At 39.3% G+C, this 13,887-nt stretch overlaps 1 protein-coding gene across 3 annotated transcripts in view; it reads left to right on the top strand.

Moving 5' to 3' along the window:
- Positions 1-13,887, top strand: part of KIAA1328 (KIAA1328 ortholog) — a 181,499-nt gene that overhangs the window by 129,845 nt on the left and 37,767 nt on the right. For all 3 annotated transcript variants that reach the window (XR_012578021.1, XM_074532486.1, XM_074532485.1), the window contains exon 9: positions 10,527-10,711. Coding sequence is in view for 2 of the 3 variants with exons in the window: in XM_074532486.1 (XP_074388587.1) it covers positions 10,527-10,711 (185 nt within the window). In the remaining variant the exon portion in view is untranslated. The remainder of the gene's footprint in view (positions 1-10,526; positions 10,712-13,887) is intronic.

Raw genomic sequence — 13,887 nt, 5'->3', positions numbered from 1 at the left:
GGCAGGGAAGGGATTTAGTCACTCCTTGATTTGACTGGAGATTTCTGTACCCACTGGATGACAACATCCTGTTACACGGATTTGGCTATCATCTCCCTGCCAATAACTCTTAAACCTTCTGCTCTGTTCCATCTAGTCTTGCATATCTGACTGCCTCCCTGACACATAATCCCAGTTGTTTTGCTTTCAGATCATTCCTAATCTGGCCAAAACAGAGCTCCTTACTTTTTCTACTGAATCTCTCTTCACTTCTGATTTTGATAATGCCACATCCTCCCTGCCACTGAGATTCATAACCTCAGGATCACTCTCCTTCTCTGCATGCATCTGGGCTGCTGACAGCTATTGCAGTTCCCTTCTCCTTGGCAGCCAAAATACCCTTTTGCAGTGTTAACAGTTAAAACCACCCCTTGCTTTAGTCCTTCTTCTTGCACTTTGGCTACTCTAAAGTCTTCTTTAACTGCTCGGTATTCATTCACCAACTTCAAAATAAGTTTTCCAAATGGGTATCTTGGCTGCTTCTTCAGGTCTTGTCTGCTTTGCTTCTTTTAAACTCACCTTCAGGGGCCAATTGTCTGTTAAAAGTCATAAAGCTGTTTCTTATTTTATTTTCTCTGCCACCACCTCTTCTTTACTCTGTCAGTTATGTGGCACTCAGTGTTTTTTGTGTTTGGATTAACTTTCAGCCATTTGCTGCTACTACATTCCCTAATTCTTTCTGTCTTTTAGAACCACTGGGTCATTTCATGGTGACTTCTACCTCCATCTGTGTGTTCTGACAATGCCTTTCTTGTTTTACATTTTATCTTTTCCTCCTTTTTTTTATCCTCTGCTTTTTAAGAGTGCTCTTTTCCCCTCCCTGCCCTCAATCCTAATTTGGTGAGTTTCAAACGAATGTTTTTCTTCACACTCATCACAAAAATGGTCTCTGCCTGGTAAACCTACCTAAAATCTAAACCATACTCAAAAGATTTCATTGGTAGATCTGGAGAGAAAAGCATTAGAACTCCACTGCAGTGACAAGTCATCAGCTCTTCTTTATGGAAACCTTTTGTGTGGCTTCTAGCACGCAGAAGAGTTTGAAACAAAACAATTTGCAAGTGTCTTCAGTCTTTATCAATAGTGCCAGACTTCACCTCTTTCTATAACTACTTGCCCTTTTGTTTAATCAATGCATAGTTAATCCTTCTTTTCTTTTTATCTCTGTGTTTCCTTAATCTCCATTTACATCTTTGCATCGTTTTTGAGCAAACCATGTCTCTGAGAGATGTGCTAAGTTTATATACCAGCTGTGGACTCAGTAGGGCTGAGATGGTTTGGCTGCACAAATAATGCAAACCCCTGAACCCACATCACAGTGTCAGAGCAGCACTCGTGGCTTCTGCTCTGGACAGATGTTTCCACCAGGTTGTAACAAATGCATGCAAAGGTAGACTTTCATGCCCAAAAATCAATAGTGGTAGCTCTAAGACGGCAAAAATCACTTGTGTCTGGACCAAAAGGGTTTTCAGAGGCTGGGAACTGACAGCCCAGAGCCCAGAGCTTCGTGACAAACAGCCTTGTCCCAAGATCTCTTCCCTTCGTTCTCTCCTTGATACTGGATATCAGAGCAATGCCAATACATATCTCAGTGGTAACTGCCTTTTAGTGAGGCAGTGATTTCCATCTGGTTTCAGTTCTATTATATCTGAATATTTTCTAAATACAAGTGCAAAAATTTGTTACATCTGTTCCCTAAACATCCTGGTTGAGTCAGTATTTGGTGGTGCTGTCAAATTCACATAAAATATATGCACTGAAGGGAAATCTTTAGTATGTTGCTTTTTCTGTGGGGCCCAGGGCCATGGTTTTTATAGTTGTATGCCATTATTTAGGCATCTAAGTCTGTATTGCTCTTGCAATAAATACTTGATTTTACAGTCACTAGCCATCAAACATGCCCTGTGAAATATGTAACTTCAGTGAATTTAAGGCAACTGAAGTGGCTAAAATTGTTACTTTAAATCTTTACCAGGAGCTATCTTGTCAAATCTGCATCTGTTGGGTATGGTAGTCTACTAATCAGAGTAAAGTCCAAAGTCTCTACTTCTCTATTTGCTTCTTTTCAGGCTATAGGATTTTTTTAAAAGCAGATCAATAAACAATCTCAGTGTTTTCATTTTACTAAGCAATATAATATGGATGAGTACTAGTGTAGTGGTAAATCATTAATATACTCTTTAATCATAGAGTGACCATGTCCCACAGATGTGATTTAATCATGGAAAAAAGGCCAATGAAGTGTGAAGATACATCAGGAAGGGTGTTTCTAACTGACCTGGGATAGTGTATGGCACCATTTTAAAAGATGCTGTAGTATGAAAATATTTAGGATGCTGTGTACATTTGTAGTTACAGACCTGGTAAAATTCTACTTGATTGTTTTTATCAAAAATCAAAACCCATGTCAGGTTGGTATTTGGCAGAGGAACCAAATGGCTTTTTGGAATAAGTAAAGCACTGCAGCTTCCAGATTCAATAGTCCCATGATTTGTAAGACTTTAACACTAACAGACTATAACCCTAAAAACCTGTAGCAACCTGTGCTTAACATGATTCAATGCTAGATTCAATCATCCTGTGGTACAGATAAAGGTGATTAAAATAAGAGGACAGAAATTTCATGGAAAAATATGGGTCCTGCTGGGGTGCTTCTGTGTTGTTTTCAGTGGTAGTGGTTCCTGGTTAGAGAAATCAGATTCTGCAGCCTCAGAAGAATAGACAGTATGAAAACTCTTAATTGTATTTATTATGGAATTTGATGCATTTATGAAAGACTTTCCCTGTGTGTGGCATGTTCCCTGATATTGAAGGAGTTGTCAGAGGCCCAGAAAGTCACCTCAGTATTGTTAGGGATATGTCTGTTTGCCCAGTTTAGTGGTTATTAATTTCCATTTCTATTGATGGGAGAAATCTGAAATTTTGTTCCTTCATTTCATCACTTAGAAACCAGGTTTGAAAATTTATCCTACTGGTGTCTTGAACATTGAAACTTAGCATCAATCAAGTGTAATTTTGTCAGTGAACAGAAGCAACTATAGTTGCTGTGTCTTTTTCAACTATTCTGATCCTCCTAAACTCCATATTTTCTGTGCATGTGTAACTCCTAATACCTGCACAAAAAAAAAAAAAGCAATCTGTTTCTCTAATTCGGAATTTCTTCAGAATTACTAGTAGGGCATGCTGAAAACCCTGTATATACTGTTCAACTCTTAGTGTGTCCTTCCTCTGCTATATTGTCAGTTACCCTTCCCTTAGGAAATGATTGCTCCATGATGTGATCCATGATCAGAAAAAGGGCTTTTGCAATTGCTGCTCATTTACTGAAAGCTGCTGTTATCAACACCTATCAGCCTGTCTGGAAACTTCTGCAGAGGAGAGAGTGCTTGTGTACCAACAGCCTTAGCAAAGGAAGACATAAGGGAGTTACCTGCACACCCAGACCCATCTCTGCCACAGCTTGCTGTGGAGGTCAGCCCATCCACTGAGAAGCCTTTTGCTCTGGGTGAGGCAAGTAGAGAAGAGATGATGTGTTGTTCTTCAGTGCCTTTATCACAACCAAATTACAATCCAATTTGGGGCATGTTTGTTCAGGAGATAGCTTGCATATGGCATTTTGATGGGTATCTTGTGATTGGGGCTGGCTCTCAGCCAGACACTAGTGATGCTGGATAAGGCACTAAGACTGGCATTCACTTTGCTGAAGAGCATGTGATTCTCCTTCTGAAGGAGAGAGTGATGCTGTCTGATGTGCTGAAAAAGTTTAGATTTAGTTCAAAAACTTTGTCCTAAACAGGGTTTTGCATCATTCCTCATGGTGCTTTAACTGGTGACAGCCAGGCAGACTTTTCAGATATATAGACACTGTTTGGAAGGATTGTTTTTATACGTGTGACTTGACATTTACATGACTTCCTTTTGTGAAGGCTGACAGCAGAGTTTGCTGGAACGACAGCTGCTCTGCTCTGCTCTGTAAGAAAGGCCAAATAAACAGTCACAGAATTTTGCCCTGCTAAAGCCTGGCCAGTCTGTTTCCCGTGGCCATTTCTCTATGACTGACTGAAAACCTTTATGCTTGAATTTTCTTTGAATTCAGAAAAGATGGAAAAGTAATCACAGCTGTAATTTTGCTATTTATTAGAGAAACTCAGATATATTGGAAAGGTGCTGGTAGGGAGTTGAAATGTAGTGAACTTAAACCAGAGGAAGGAGAGGGCTTCAAAGGGAAGGCATGAATATAATTCTAGGTTAAATTTAGCTTAATACTTGCTACAAATGGACCTCTAACCATGTAAATTAAGTGAAGTCCTGACTTCATTGAAAATAAAGACAGTATTCTGATTGATTCAGTGGGGCTAGGGTTTCACCTATGGCTGGTATGATCTAATAGGTCATTGCTAATTAAGAGCATATGTGGCCTCAATTCTTGCTAGTGGAATTAAATGTCTGAGCACCAGCTACTGAGGGAATGGGGAAGGAACTTGTCCCTGAAAGAGTGGTCTGGGGAAGCTGTGCTGTGGATTGCTGTACCTCGGTAAGGAAAAAAATTTAGCATAGGTACAAGTGTATCTCCTCCAAGATGAGAGAAAAGTAAACCAAATGCAGTAGATTTGAGAGAGAGAGCCCAACAGGGGGGAAAACCCCAAAAAACAACAGAGAAACCTGACACAGCCATGGGCATTGCTGGATTCAAGGGCATTGAGCCTGAAGAGTGCTGTAAGAGATGAAACCTCTGCATGACAGCTCAGCAATATATTGTCTGCATAATAACATGTAGATTGTAGGCAATCACTGTCTATTTTCTGTGATGAAAAATCCTTTTATTACAAGCAGATTTGATAATATTTATATTTCAGCTCCAGAACTCTCACTGACTGTTGAAATGTTTCCCTACCTGTTCCTGCCCTCCTGCCTTTTGCCTAAAAAATAAGTGGGAAGGGAGATAGATGTGGTCCTGAAGACAGCTGGAGGAGAGGTGTTGGGGAAACCTGACCGCACTTTTTCAATGGTTAAAATGGTCTCTTTTAAGAAAGATAGAGACAGACTTTGGAACAGGGTCTATAACTATAGGACAAGTGGTCTTGCTTTTCATCTTAATGCACAGATTCAAGTTAGATGTGATGAAGGAATGTTTCACTGTGAGTGGTGAAACAGTGGTACAGGTTGCCCAGAATGGTGGAGGATGCCCCAGCCCTGGAAACATTCAAGGTCACTTTGGATATGCTCTGAGCAATCTGTTCTAGTTGAAGATGTCCCTGCTCATTGCAGGGTGATTGGACCAGGGGACCTTTAAAAGGTTCCTTCTAACCAAAAGTATTCTCTGATTCTGTTATCTCAAAGGTTTAAATGCACATGCTCTCTAGAAAGGAAAGCAGCGGTTTCTTATTGACATTCACTGGATCCCAGCAGTGCCATTAACATGCTGATGCATCTAACATAAGCCTCAAAATGCCAGATTTCGTAATTGGCCCATGAAATCTCACTCTGGGCTTGAATGTGGTCTTCAAGGAATGTATTAGAATAGGACTTTTTCCTGCTTCTTAAAGGGAGAAAAAAATGCTAAGCTAAAAAGCATTTTTTAGGAAGGGAAGGGTGATGGCATTCAGGCATGAGAGATTGCCCTGAGGTTCACACTGTGCTTCTCCTCTTCACCTGCATCTCTCTTGCCTCCCTTCCAGCTGTGCTCAGCTGCCCTGTGGATTTGTGCACCCTGCACAAAGCAGTAGCAAGTAGATCAATCTCCCTTCTCTTTCCCGTGTGCTGCTGTGCTGGTTCGTACGTTCTGACGTGTTTCTCCTCAGCTCCACTTGAGGGGACTGGAAAGGTTGTGATTGTTCTGTAGACCACTGCCATTTGTTTTCAGACCCATGCATCCAAAGTCTACAATGCTGCCTTCTCTCCCCAGAAATACTTTTTTAATTTGCTGTGCAGATAACCTCCCAAACAGTCCCACTTTGGAACAGGTGGTTTTCAAAAGTGCTGTTTGATAACAAGCTTGATGTGAACTGATCTAAATTTGACCCCTACTGAAAAGAAGATCCTGGCATCTTCTCTTTTGTCCCAGTACTTGTAGTGCTGCTACTTTATACGGAACTGACTCTGGAAACTGATCTGGCTGGAAAACACTCCCAGCCAAAGTGGCAGGGGAGGAAGCAATTTTCAGCCTGTTTGTCAAACTGTGTCTGAAATGGCAATTCAGGTTCCAGCTACAAAAACGTATTGCTTGGGTTGTCTACTTATCACCAGTTTTGCATCATTAAGTGTTATGCATTCTTGGCCTGATATAATTGCAGCAGATTGCACACATGAACTGTTAATTATTTTATTTTTAAAACAGAAATTACGGAACAGGAAAATAACATTCCAACATGTTTGCTTTTGGAGCTAACCTACCACGGCAATCTGTTAGTTTGATAATGGTTAAACTCGTAAGCCCTTGCCTCAGCAGAGTGCAGTAGGGTACCATTAAGGCAGCCATCTGTTGAACATACATAGCAGAGGCATGAATTGCCTCGCTTTTCGGGTTTCTGAGTAGTTACAACATAGTCTTGTTCTCTGAATGCCACTGAAAAACGCATGGAAAGATCAGAGTTCAGTGGAAGGTGAGCATCCAAATTTGGGATCGAAGGCTGGGAACCCAGTCAGCTGAATCTGGGTGTGGAGCAGGGAAGAGAAGAAGCCTCGTGGGCGAGGTAAATCACATGCTGATAGTAAGCACGACTCTGGCAAGAGCCTGAGCTGCTTGGGTTGCTTAGCGATTCAACAGATCTGCAAAACTCCATTTGCAGAGCAAGGCTGCCATTATGTTGGATTGATTCATCAGGATCAGCAGCTAAAACAAGTTATATTCTATCAGAGTTTTCCTGCATTAGTTTAAAAATGAATTTAGTTGGCTCTAAGTGGACATTTATTTTAGTATCTTGAAGAACTGACTTTCCTCTATTAAAGCAGAATAATGTATCTATATGATGCCCTAACTTGAACAGTACATAAAGATTAGTAAATAAGACCCCATTAAAAATACTTATAATGTAAGTAACATGGGTCCCAATAGCCTTTCTAATGTCCATTAATGCTTATTGTGAGGATCAGAGCTCATTTTACTGAGCCATTTAGTCAAACCGTGTGATTATTTAGAAAGTTAATTCATGCATACTAAAATCTAGCTTAAGTAATGCAGAGGGTAGGAGGTAAAACTCTATGGAGACGATAGTCCTTTTTGTTATTTAATGATCAGCCATAATTAACTTGCAAATTTGAAATAATTAGAACAAATTAAAGGTATTTAACTTTGCCTCCCTAAAGAAAAATTCAAATTGCACCAAATGCAGCTTTAAATTATTCAAGTCTCAGAGGTCTGTGCCGGGTTTTTTTACAATGCCTTTTCTATGATGAGAATACCAATCTGCTTTTTGTCAGAAAGCATCCTATCAAGTAATTGTTCTTTGTGTCTAATAAATGACAGCTATTCTTCTTTGTAAAAGTATTTCAGTCTCTGAAGACTACATCAGCATTTCCATGGCATTTTAATTCAATAAAACAAAAGGTTAATGTTTTTCTACTTTTTAAGGAATGCAAATACTAGCAGTATTCAATGGGTCCTGAATGACATTTAAAATTTGCCATTCGCGCTCAGCGGGGATATCGCGATATGAGGCTCAGACGGGGTGGAAGGAATGTTCAAGGTTTGTTTTCCTTTGGTGATGGTGTACTTGGATATTCATAATGAGGCAGCAGTGCTGCCTCACTTTCTTTCTTGGCCACACTGCATCTCCTGCCCTGGTATGTAGGGTAGGTAGGTTAATAAGGTCTTTATTTAGAAAGTCTTCTCTGTTGGTTAGTTTCAAGGAGTGCCATGAAAATTCATTGGATATTGTGGTGACCTGCAGGAATTCCTACTAACTGTGGTGCCTTTGAGTGACATGATGGGTAGTTGGATTTGAAAATAGACAAGAACCTCTTTTGCTGCTAAATCTCTCCAGACATAAATAGCTGATTCCCTTTGACCATATGTTGAGTTTAAATTTCCATGTTGCAATAGTCACATCATTTGTTTTACTAATTATTCCAGAGGTGAATGAGTAATTATGTTCTGAAACAGATTTTTTTGCCTTATGTTTTCTTTGTTTAATTGTGGTAGATAGTTAATTACTGAATTTTTTAATCTCTCTGCGTCATCCCTTTCTCTCCTTGGTCTGCGCACCTTTCAGATTGTCATTTTAAGATCTGAGATTCTGTCCTTACTTAAGCAGAACTTTAGCATGAGCTGACTTCTGTTATTTACTAAACAATGAGGCTCTAGTTGTTTATTTAAGTTATAAATGCAAATACACTTTCTTTTGTTATTTATTATACCTTAGCTTATGTAATTTCTTCTTGGTGTCTGTTTCTGTTTGAACTGCATCTGCCATTCAGTATTTAGAACAGAACTCAGTATTATAGAGGTAAGTGCACCATAGAAGATACTGCATTCAGATGAGAACCAATTGAGTAGTCACCTCTTTATCTGCAAGCAGAAGGTCACTGTCTTCACATGAGGACTGTAGGTTGTAATCAAATGTGCTTTAAACAACTCAAAACGCATCCAAATAATGACAGCCTCACTGTTTTTTTAAATGCTGTTAATCATCCCAAGTAGAGGCAAATGGAATATCAAGTCCTGTTTTATCAGGGAAATCTGGTTAATTATTACACCTTTAAGCCTCTTTAAGCAGTTGCTAGGATCCAAAACCACCTCTTGGTGCTCTTGTAGTTGCAGGAATTAGTAGGTTAATAATTTCATATGATTCAAATAAGATACTAATTTAGTCCACCATAAATTTTAAAAAACACTTTGCAGTATTATTAGTGGTCACACAGTTAGAAGCCCTAAAGTAAATGGAGATTATTTGGAGAAGTTATACCCAACACTTCAGTCAGTTATTACAGGCATAAGCCATTATATACTGTTCTGCATTAATAATACAGGAGTAATACTAATTGTCCAACAGGCTCAGTGGGCCCTATTAAACAATGTCTTATACAGCACATTGATGGGAAACTTTTAATTTAGCTATCATTTCCTCCTTTTCCCTCAGATCTACAGTAACTTCAGTCAGTGCAAGCTTTTAGGTAAAAGATTCTTGTGATTCAGCCTCCATGAAGCTGTATCCTAACTAATAAAAGCTCAGTGACAGTCTTTGGGTTGCCAATGTAAAATTGCTGCTTAAACAGGAAAAAGATTTATCATAGAAATATAGAATGGTTTAGGTTGGAAAAGACCTCTAGGTTCACAGAATCCAGCTGTTAAGATTTGTTTAATCTTCTAATAACTTAAGAAAGTTGTTTTTTGCTTCCATGGTTGCAAGTAGATCAATATAATCTTGGAATAAACAGTATTATTTCATGTGGATAATACAAAGATACTTTTTTATATTTTTAATTTCTTTTATAAAGGAGCCTTTTATGACAGGGACTAATGACTTACATATGTTGGGGATTGTCATTTAAAGCAGTAGTTATTTCCCAGAGAGCAGAATTTGAAAGCAGTAACTTTTTCTTTACTGAGAAAAATGTGGGTCGTCCTCCTGTCTGCCCAGAACATTTTTAGATGCCTGTGTCTGCAGAGCTTGAGGTCATGATTGCTCACCGTCACCAGATTTGCCTCCTGCCTCTATCCATGCAGTGTTTATGATCGTGTGTTGAAGTTCATCTTGAACCGTAATGGTTCTGGTCAACTTTCTCTTTCCTTACTTTACTCAAAGTACTGCACTTCTCCACCACATTCTCTCCCAGCAGTTTGCTCATACATTCTCTATCCTGTTTAAAAGTACCTCTGTTCATCAATCTCACCCCTTTGTCTCCTTTCTTTTCATCCATTTTCTTCTTGAATCAGCTTCTCACCATCTCTGTTTTTTAAAAAACATGTAGATGTGGCACTTGGGGATGTGGTTTAGCAGTATCCTTGGCATTTGTACTCAGATGATCTCAAAGGTCCTTTCCAATAAAAATTATTATGTGATTTTGTGATCTGCTTCCCATTTGCAAACTAAAATTTCAGATTTCTCTTCACATAATCTTCTTTGTTTCCCTTTTATCCTAGCGAAGTGAACATTTTTAAAATTATTCTTTCTTCCAACTTTGGCCAATTGTGCTGGACAAAGTCTGTCTCCATCTTCTCTTCCATGTCTTCATCCCACTGGTGCTGTTCTAACTACTCGAGAAATCCAGGACCTAATGCTTTAGGGAATGTACCCAATGCTGCAAAACTCCAAATACAGTTGTCAGGGTGCTGTTGGCTGCTGATAACCAAAGACTCCTGATAAAGCATGTTGGTAACTCTTCAAGCCTTTGGCATTCTGCTTTCAGAAATTATAAATGTATTCAACAAGAGCTTAACCAGCAGCATGATGTTTATGCTTCTGGAGAGTAAAAGCTGGTAGAGAGCTGGGTGCAGTGTTAATGGGCCAAATACATCATGTAACAGCATGATCTTTTTTTCCTCCTAGTGTCCCTGTGTTGAAACATGAAGATTATTTACTGAGGACATCTCCAGAGAGCAAAAACTCCAGAAAACCAGGGAGCAGTCATGGGAGCAGTTCAGGGAAGAAAATGGTTGGCTTTGGTATAAACATGGATGATGGGCAAAGCCCTCAAATGCAGACCAAGAGGGAAGGCACCAAGCCCAGAAAAGGTAAGGGGGGAGCATACTGTATCGCAGCGCCATGATTGTGCTGATGTGTTCAAAAGGGTATTAAATGCACAATTAAAGAAGGAAGTTTTAGAGGTGTTTAAACAACCGAAAGATAAAGTGTTAGCTCCATTAAAAAAATAATTAAATAACAAGTGGCGATCCTGTCTGGTATTTCTGATGAAAGAGAAAAAAGTAGTCCCTTAATCTCAGAAAACTCCTTCAATTATTTGTTTTTTAATTTTCCCAAAAGGCAGTGAGAAGTGTGGTGGGGTTTGCTCTTCAAATGTAATCTTTGCATTCTTTTCCTCCTTGAGTGATGACTGCACCATCACAACCTGCTAGTTTGCCACACAGGGATGTCTCTACTGCTAAAACCTATCCTGCCCTTAGCTTAGTGCCTCCACTTAAGGAGCAGAGATGCAATCTTTTCTCTCTTATGAAGAAAAAAGGTTGGGAACAAAAGCAGCTTGGATGTTTCACTGCTTAGCTTTGAACATAATCCTTGGTTCAATTATGAACTAGCTTTTTTTTTTTATTTTTTTATTTTAACTTGTCAGCCAGTTTGCTGTATATGTCAGCATAAAAATAAAGAAAATGGCAAAATGAGAAGAAATGTGGTGCAGTTCTCAAAGGAACAAATAACTTGTGTTATTGGTTAAGACCGTACCAACATTAAAAAGCAGTCCCTGTGAAGAAACTTTCAAAAGGGTATCATCAGCCTGGACCCAAACAGTGGCTGAGGTTAATCTCTTCCAAGGCACAGCTACAGAAGTTGGAAGCCTGTAAAGGGCTTGTGTCCAAAAAAATCAATTTCTAATTTGAAACAAAATCATTTTTGACTAACAGGGGTTCAGGACCCATTACTTTTGCTGTATAATCTGCTGACATTTCACACTTTCTGTTGTGCACAATGAATCCTAATAGTCATTTTATAACATTGCTACACCAATCAATTTAAGCAAGAGAAAGCCGTTACAATTCTGCAAAGTTTCAGGGGCAATTTTCACTGATGGTTTTCTTTTATGGTTTTTTTCAGCTATCATTTTTTTTTCTTCTCTTTTCCTCTTCCTTCTGCCCCTCCTCCTTCTCTTTGCTGCAGTGATGAAACAAGGATTTTTCACAGCTGGATGGTGGGTTTTGTTCCTTAGATTGGGCTAGTCCCTGAAAGTAATTTATTTTCCATAGATTCGGGGGAAAATATCCAACCTGGCCTCTTCTTCATTAATTCGTTTCATTTTGTAGGACTGAGGAGAAGTTACAAGCTGCATCTGGCTGTTGCATATTGCAACTGAGCTGCACCTATGCTGATTTAGTGATTGTAGCAATCAGCATGATCTCTGAAGATGGTGGGCATCTTTTGCAAGCACTTACTGGGATTGCTGGCTTTAATGGTGTAGAGCTGCATTGCCAAATTTGACTTACAAACATTGGCACTTGCTGTGATAGCTGATAAAGTTCAGAGGAATGCTTTCAAGCTGTGGAACAACCTCAGGTCTATTACTGATTTGAATGGTTGTTTATCACAAGGCAAATTACCTAGCACTAATCACTGAAGTTGAAGTCTTCTGTATTTAGTACCTTTTTAATTGGCTTCCTTCTGTTATATATTTGGACTCCTTTAGCAAGCACACACACACGTACTTGTAAAGTGTTTTTTCCATCTTAGGAGATAACCAAGACACAATGTCAAGATTTTTAGTTCTAGCCTGCATAGCCTGGACTTAGTTGGCTCTGTCCTTGCTTTTACTGGATATTCCTAGATGCTGCTGACCTGGGATTTCTGATTTAGTGCAGTATGAGAAAGGGAAATGAAATCCACAAAGTGATACCTTGAGGCATGAAACTCACTTAGCCACATACCTGAAGGTGGCCTGTTGGTCAGAGCACAAGAGTGCTGTGTACAGAAACATGTTCAGGTGAAAACTTCTCAACCATCAGATGCTGACCTATTGCTACAGAGGTTTATTTTTCTCCTGGTGGTATCCGTCTGGTCTATTTGTATGTTCTCCAGGATGGTGACTCTATCCAAGCACTCCTTAGTGCAGTGTGAATGGTGGTCTGAGCCCTTGGGCTTGCTGTGCCACTGGGAATGGTGGCTGTTATCAGTAGTAGTGTCCCTCCAGAGCAGCACAGGTACTTACATCAGATTTAAAATTATTAATCAGGAAGCTGTTCTCATCCTGGAATGGTTGAAGGCTTTCCTGCCTACAGGACTGGTCACTTGCTGTGACAACAGTGGGTTTGAAAAGGGTGATTTCCTAACAAATACATGTTTCCTTCTCCCAGGCAATGGTTAGTAACAGGTAGAAGAGCATTGTTAATGTGGTCCCTTCACCTCTTGGAGTGGAAAGGGTCACTTCTGCTCTCTTTTCAGGGTAGAAGCTTGCTGGATCAACTTAGGAAATCGATTTTTATTCCCTCACTGTTGATTTTGTCTTTTGTTTCTGCTTGCTCCTTAGTTTTTATTCCTGTGCTTTAGCAGGTGTTTGTGTCTTGTAGTCAAACTTTTTTAGTATTACCAGCAAAACTTTAGGCAGTTGAAGCAATCCTGAAGTCTTAGATCCTTTCAGCAGTAAATTGTTTTTATTGGTGTCACCACCAGCTATGTCAATGTGTACTAAAATCTAACAACTTGTCTAGTTAAAAAGTGCTGGAGTACAGAAATGTGTGGTTTTCTTCCTTTCTGCTCTTGAAAATTTTGCTGTGGGGCTGGGAAACATGCATCCATTGCACTGTGCAATATTGGGCAATTCTCTGCATTTCTGTTTAAAGTATTCGTCTTTAGAAACGCTTCCTGAAGTACCTCTGCATTGAAACAAAAGAAAGAACTATTTTCCCCTTTGTTTCTTCGTGTTGGACATAATGTCTTCATGATGTTGTATAGTGTGCACACTTTCCTTTTTCATATGCAAAAGAAAAAGGCAGAGAAGGAAAATTATTTTAGTTCATTTTAGCCGTGTACTTTTCCAGGGGCTGATTTCTCTAGATAGTGTTTGTTTTTCAGTAGATTTTCTGATGTAGCTTCTTAAAGATTCAGGATCTGGAACTTCTTCCCTTGAGGGAAGACTCTCCTCCACAATTGAATGGAGCAATTAGTTAATATTAGTGAAGTGCTTTGAAGATGTGAAGTACTATATAAATGTTAAGTCTTATGAATATTACTATTATTCAAGCCA

This window comes from Zonotrichia albicollis, chromosome Z, assembly GCF_047830755.1.
Source record: "Zonotrichia albicollis isolate bZonAlb1 chromosome Z, bZonAlb1.hap1, whole genome shotgun sequence".
Taxonomy (NCBI): domain Eukaryota; kingdom Metazoa; phylum Chordata; class Aves; order Passeriformes; family Passerellidae; genus Zonotrichia; species Zonotrichia albicollis.
Note: the sequence above shows the minus strand (reverse complement) of the source record. Positions and strands in the feature narration are given on the sequence as shown.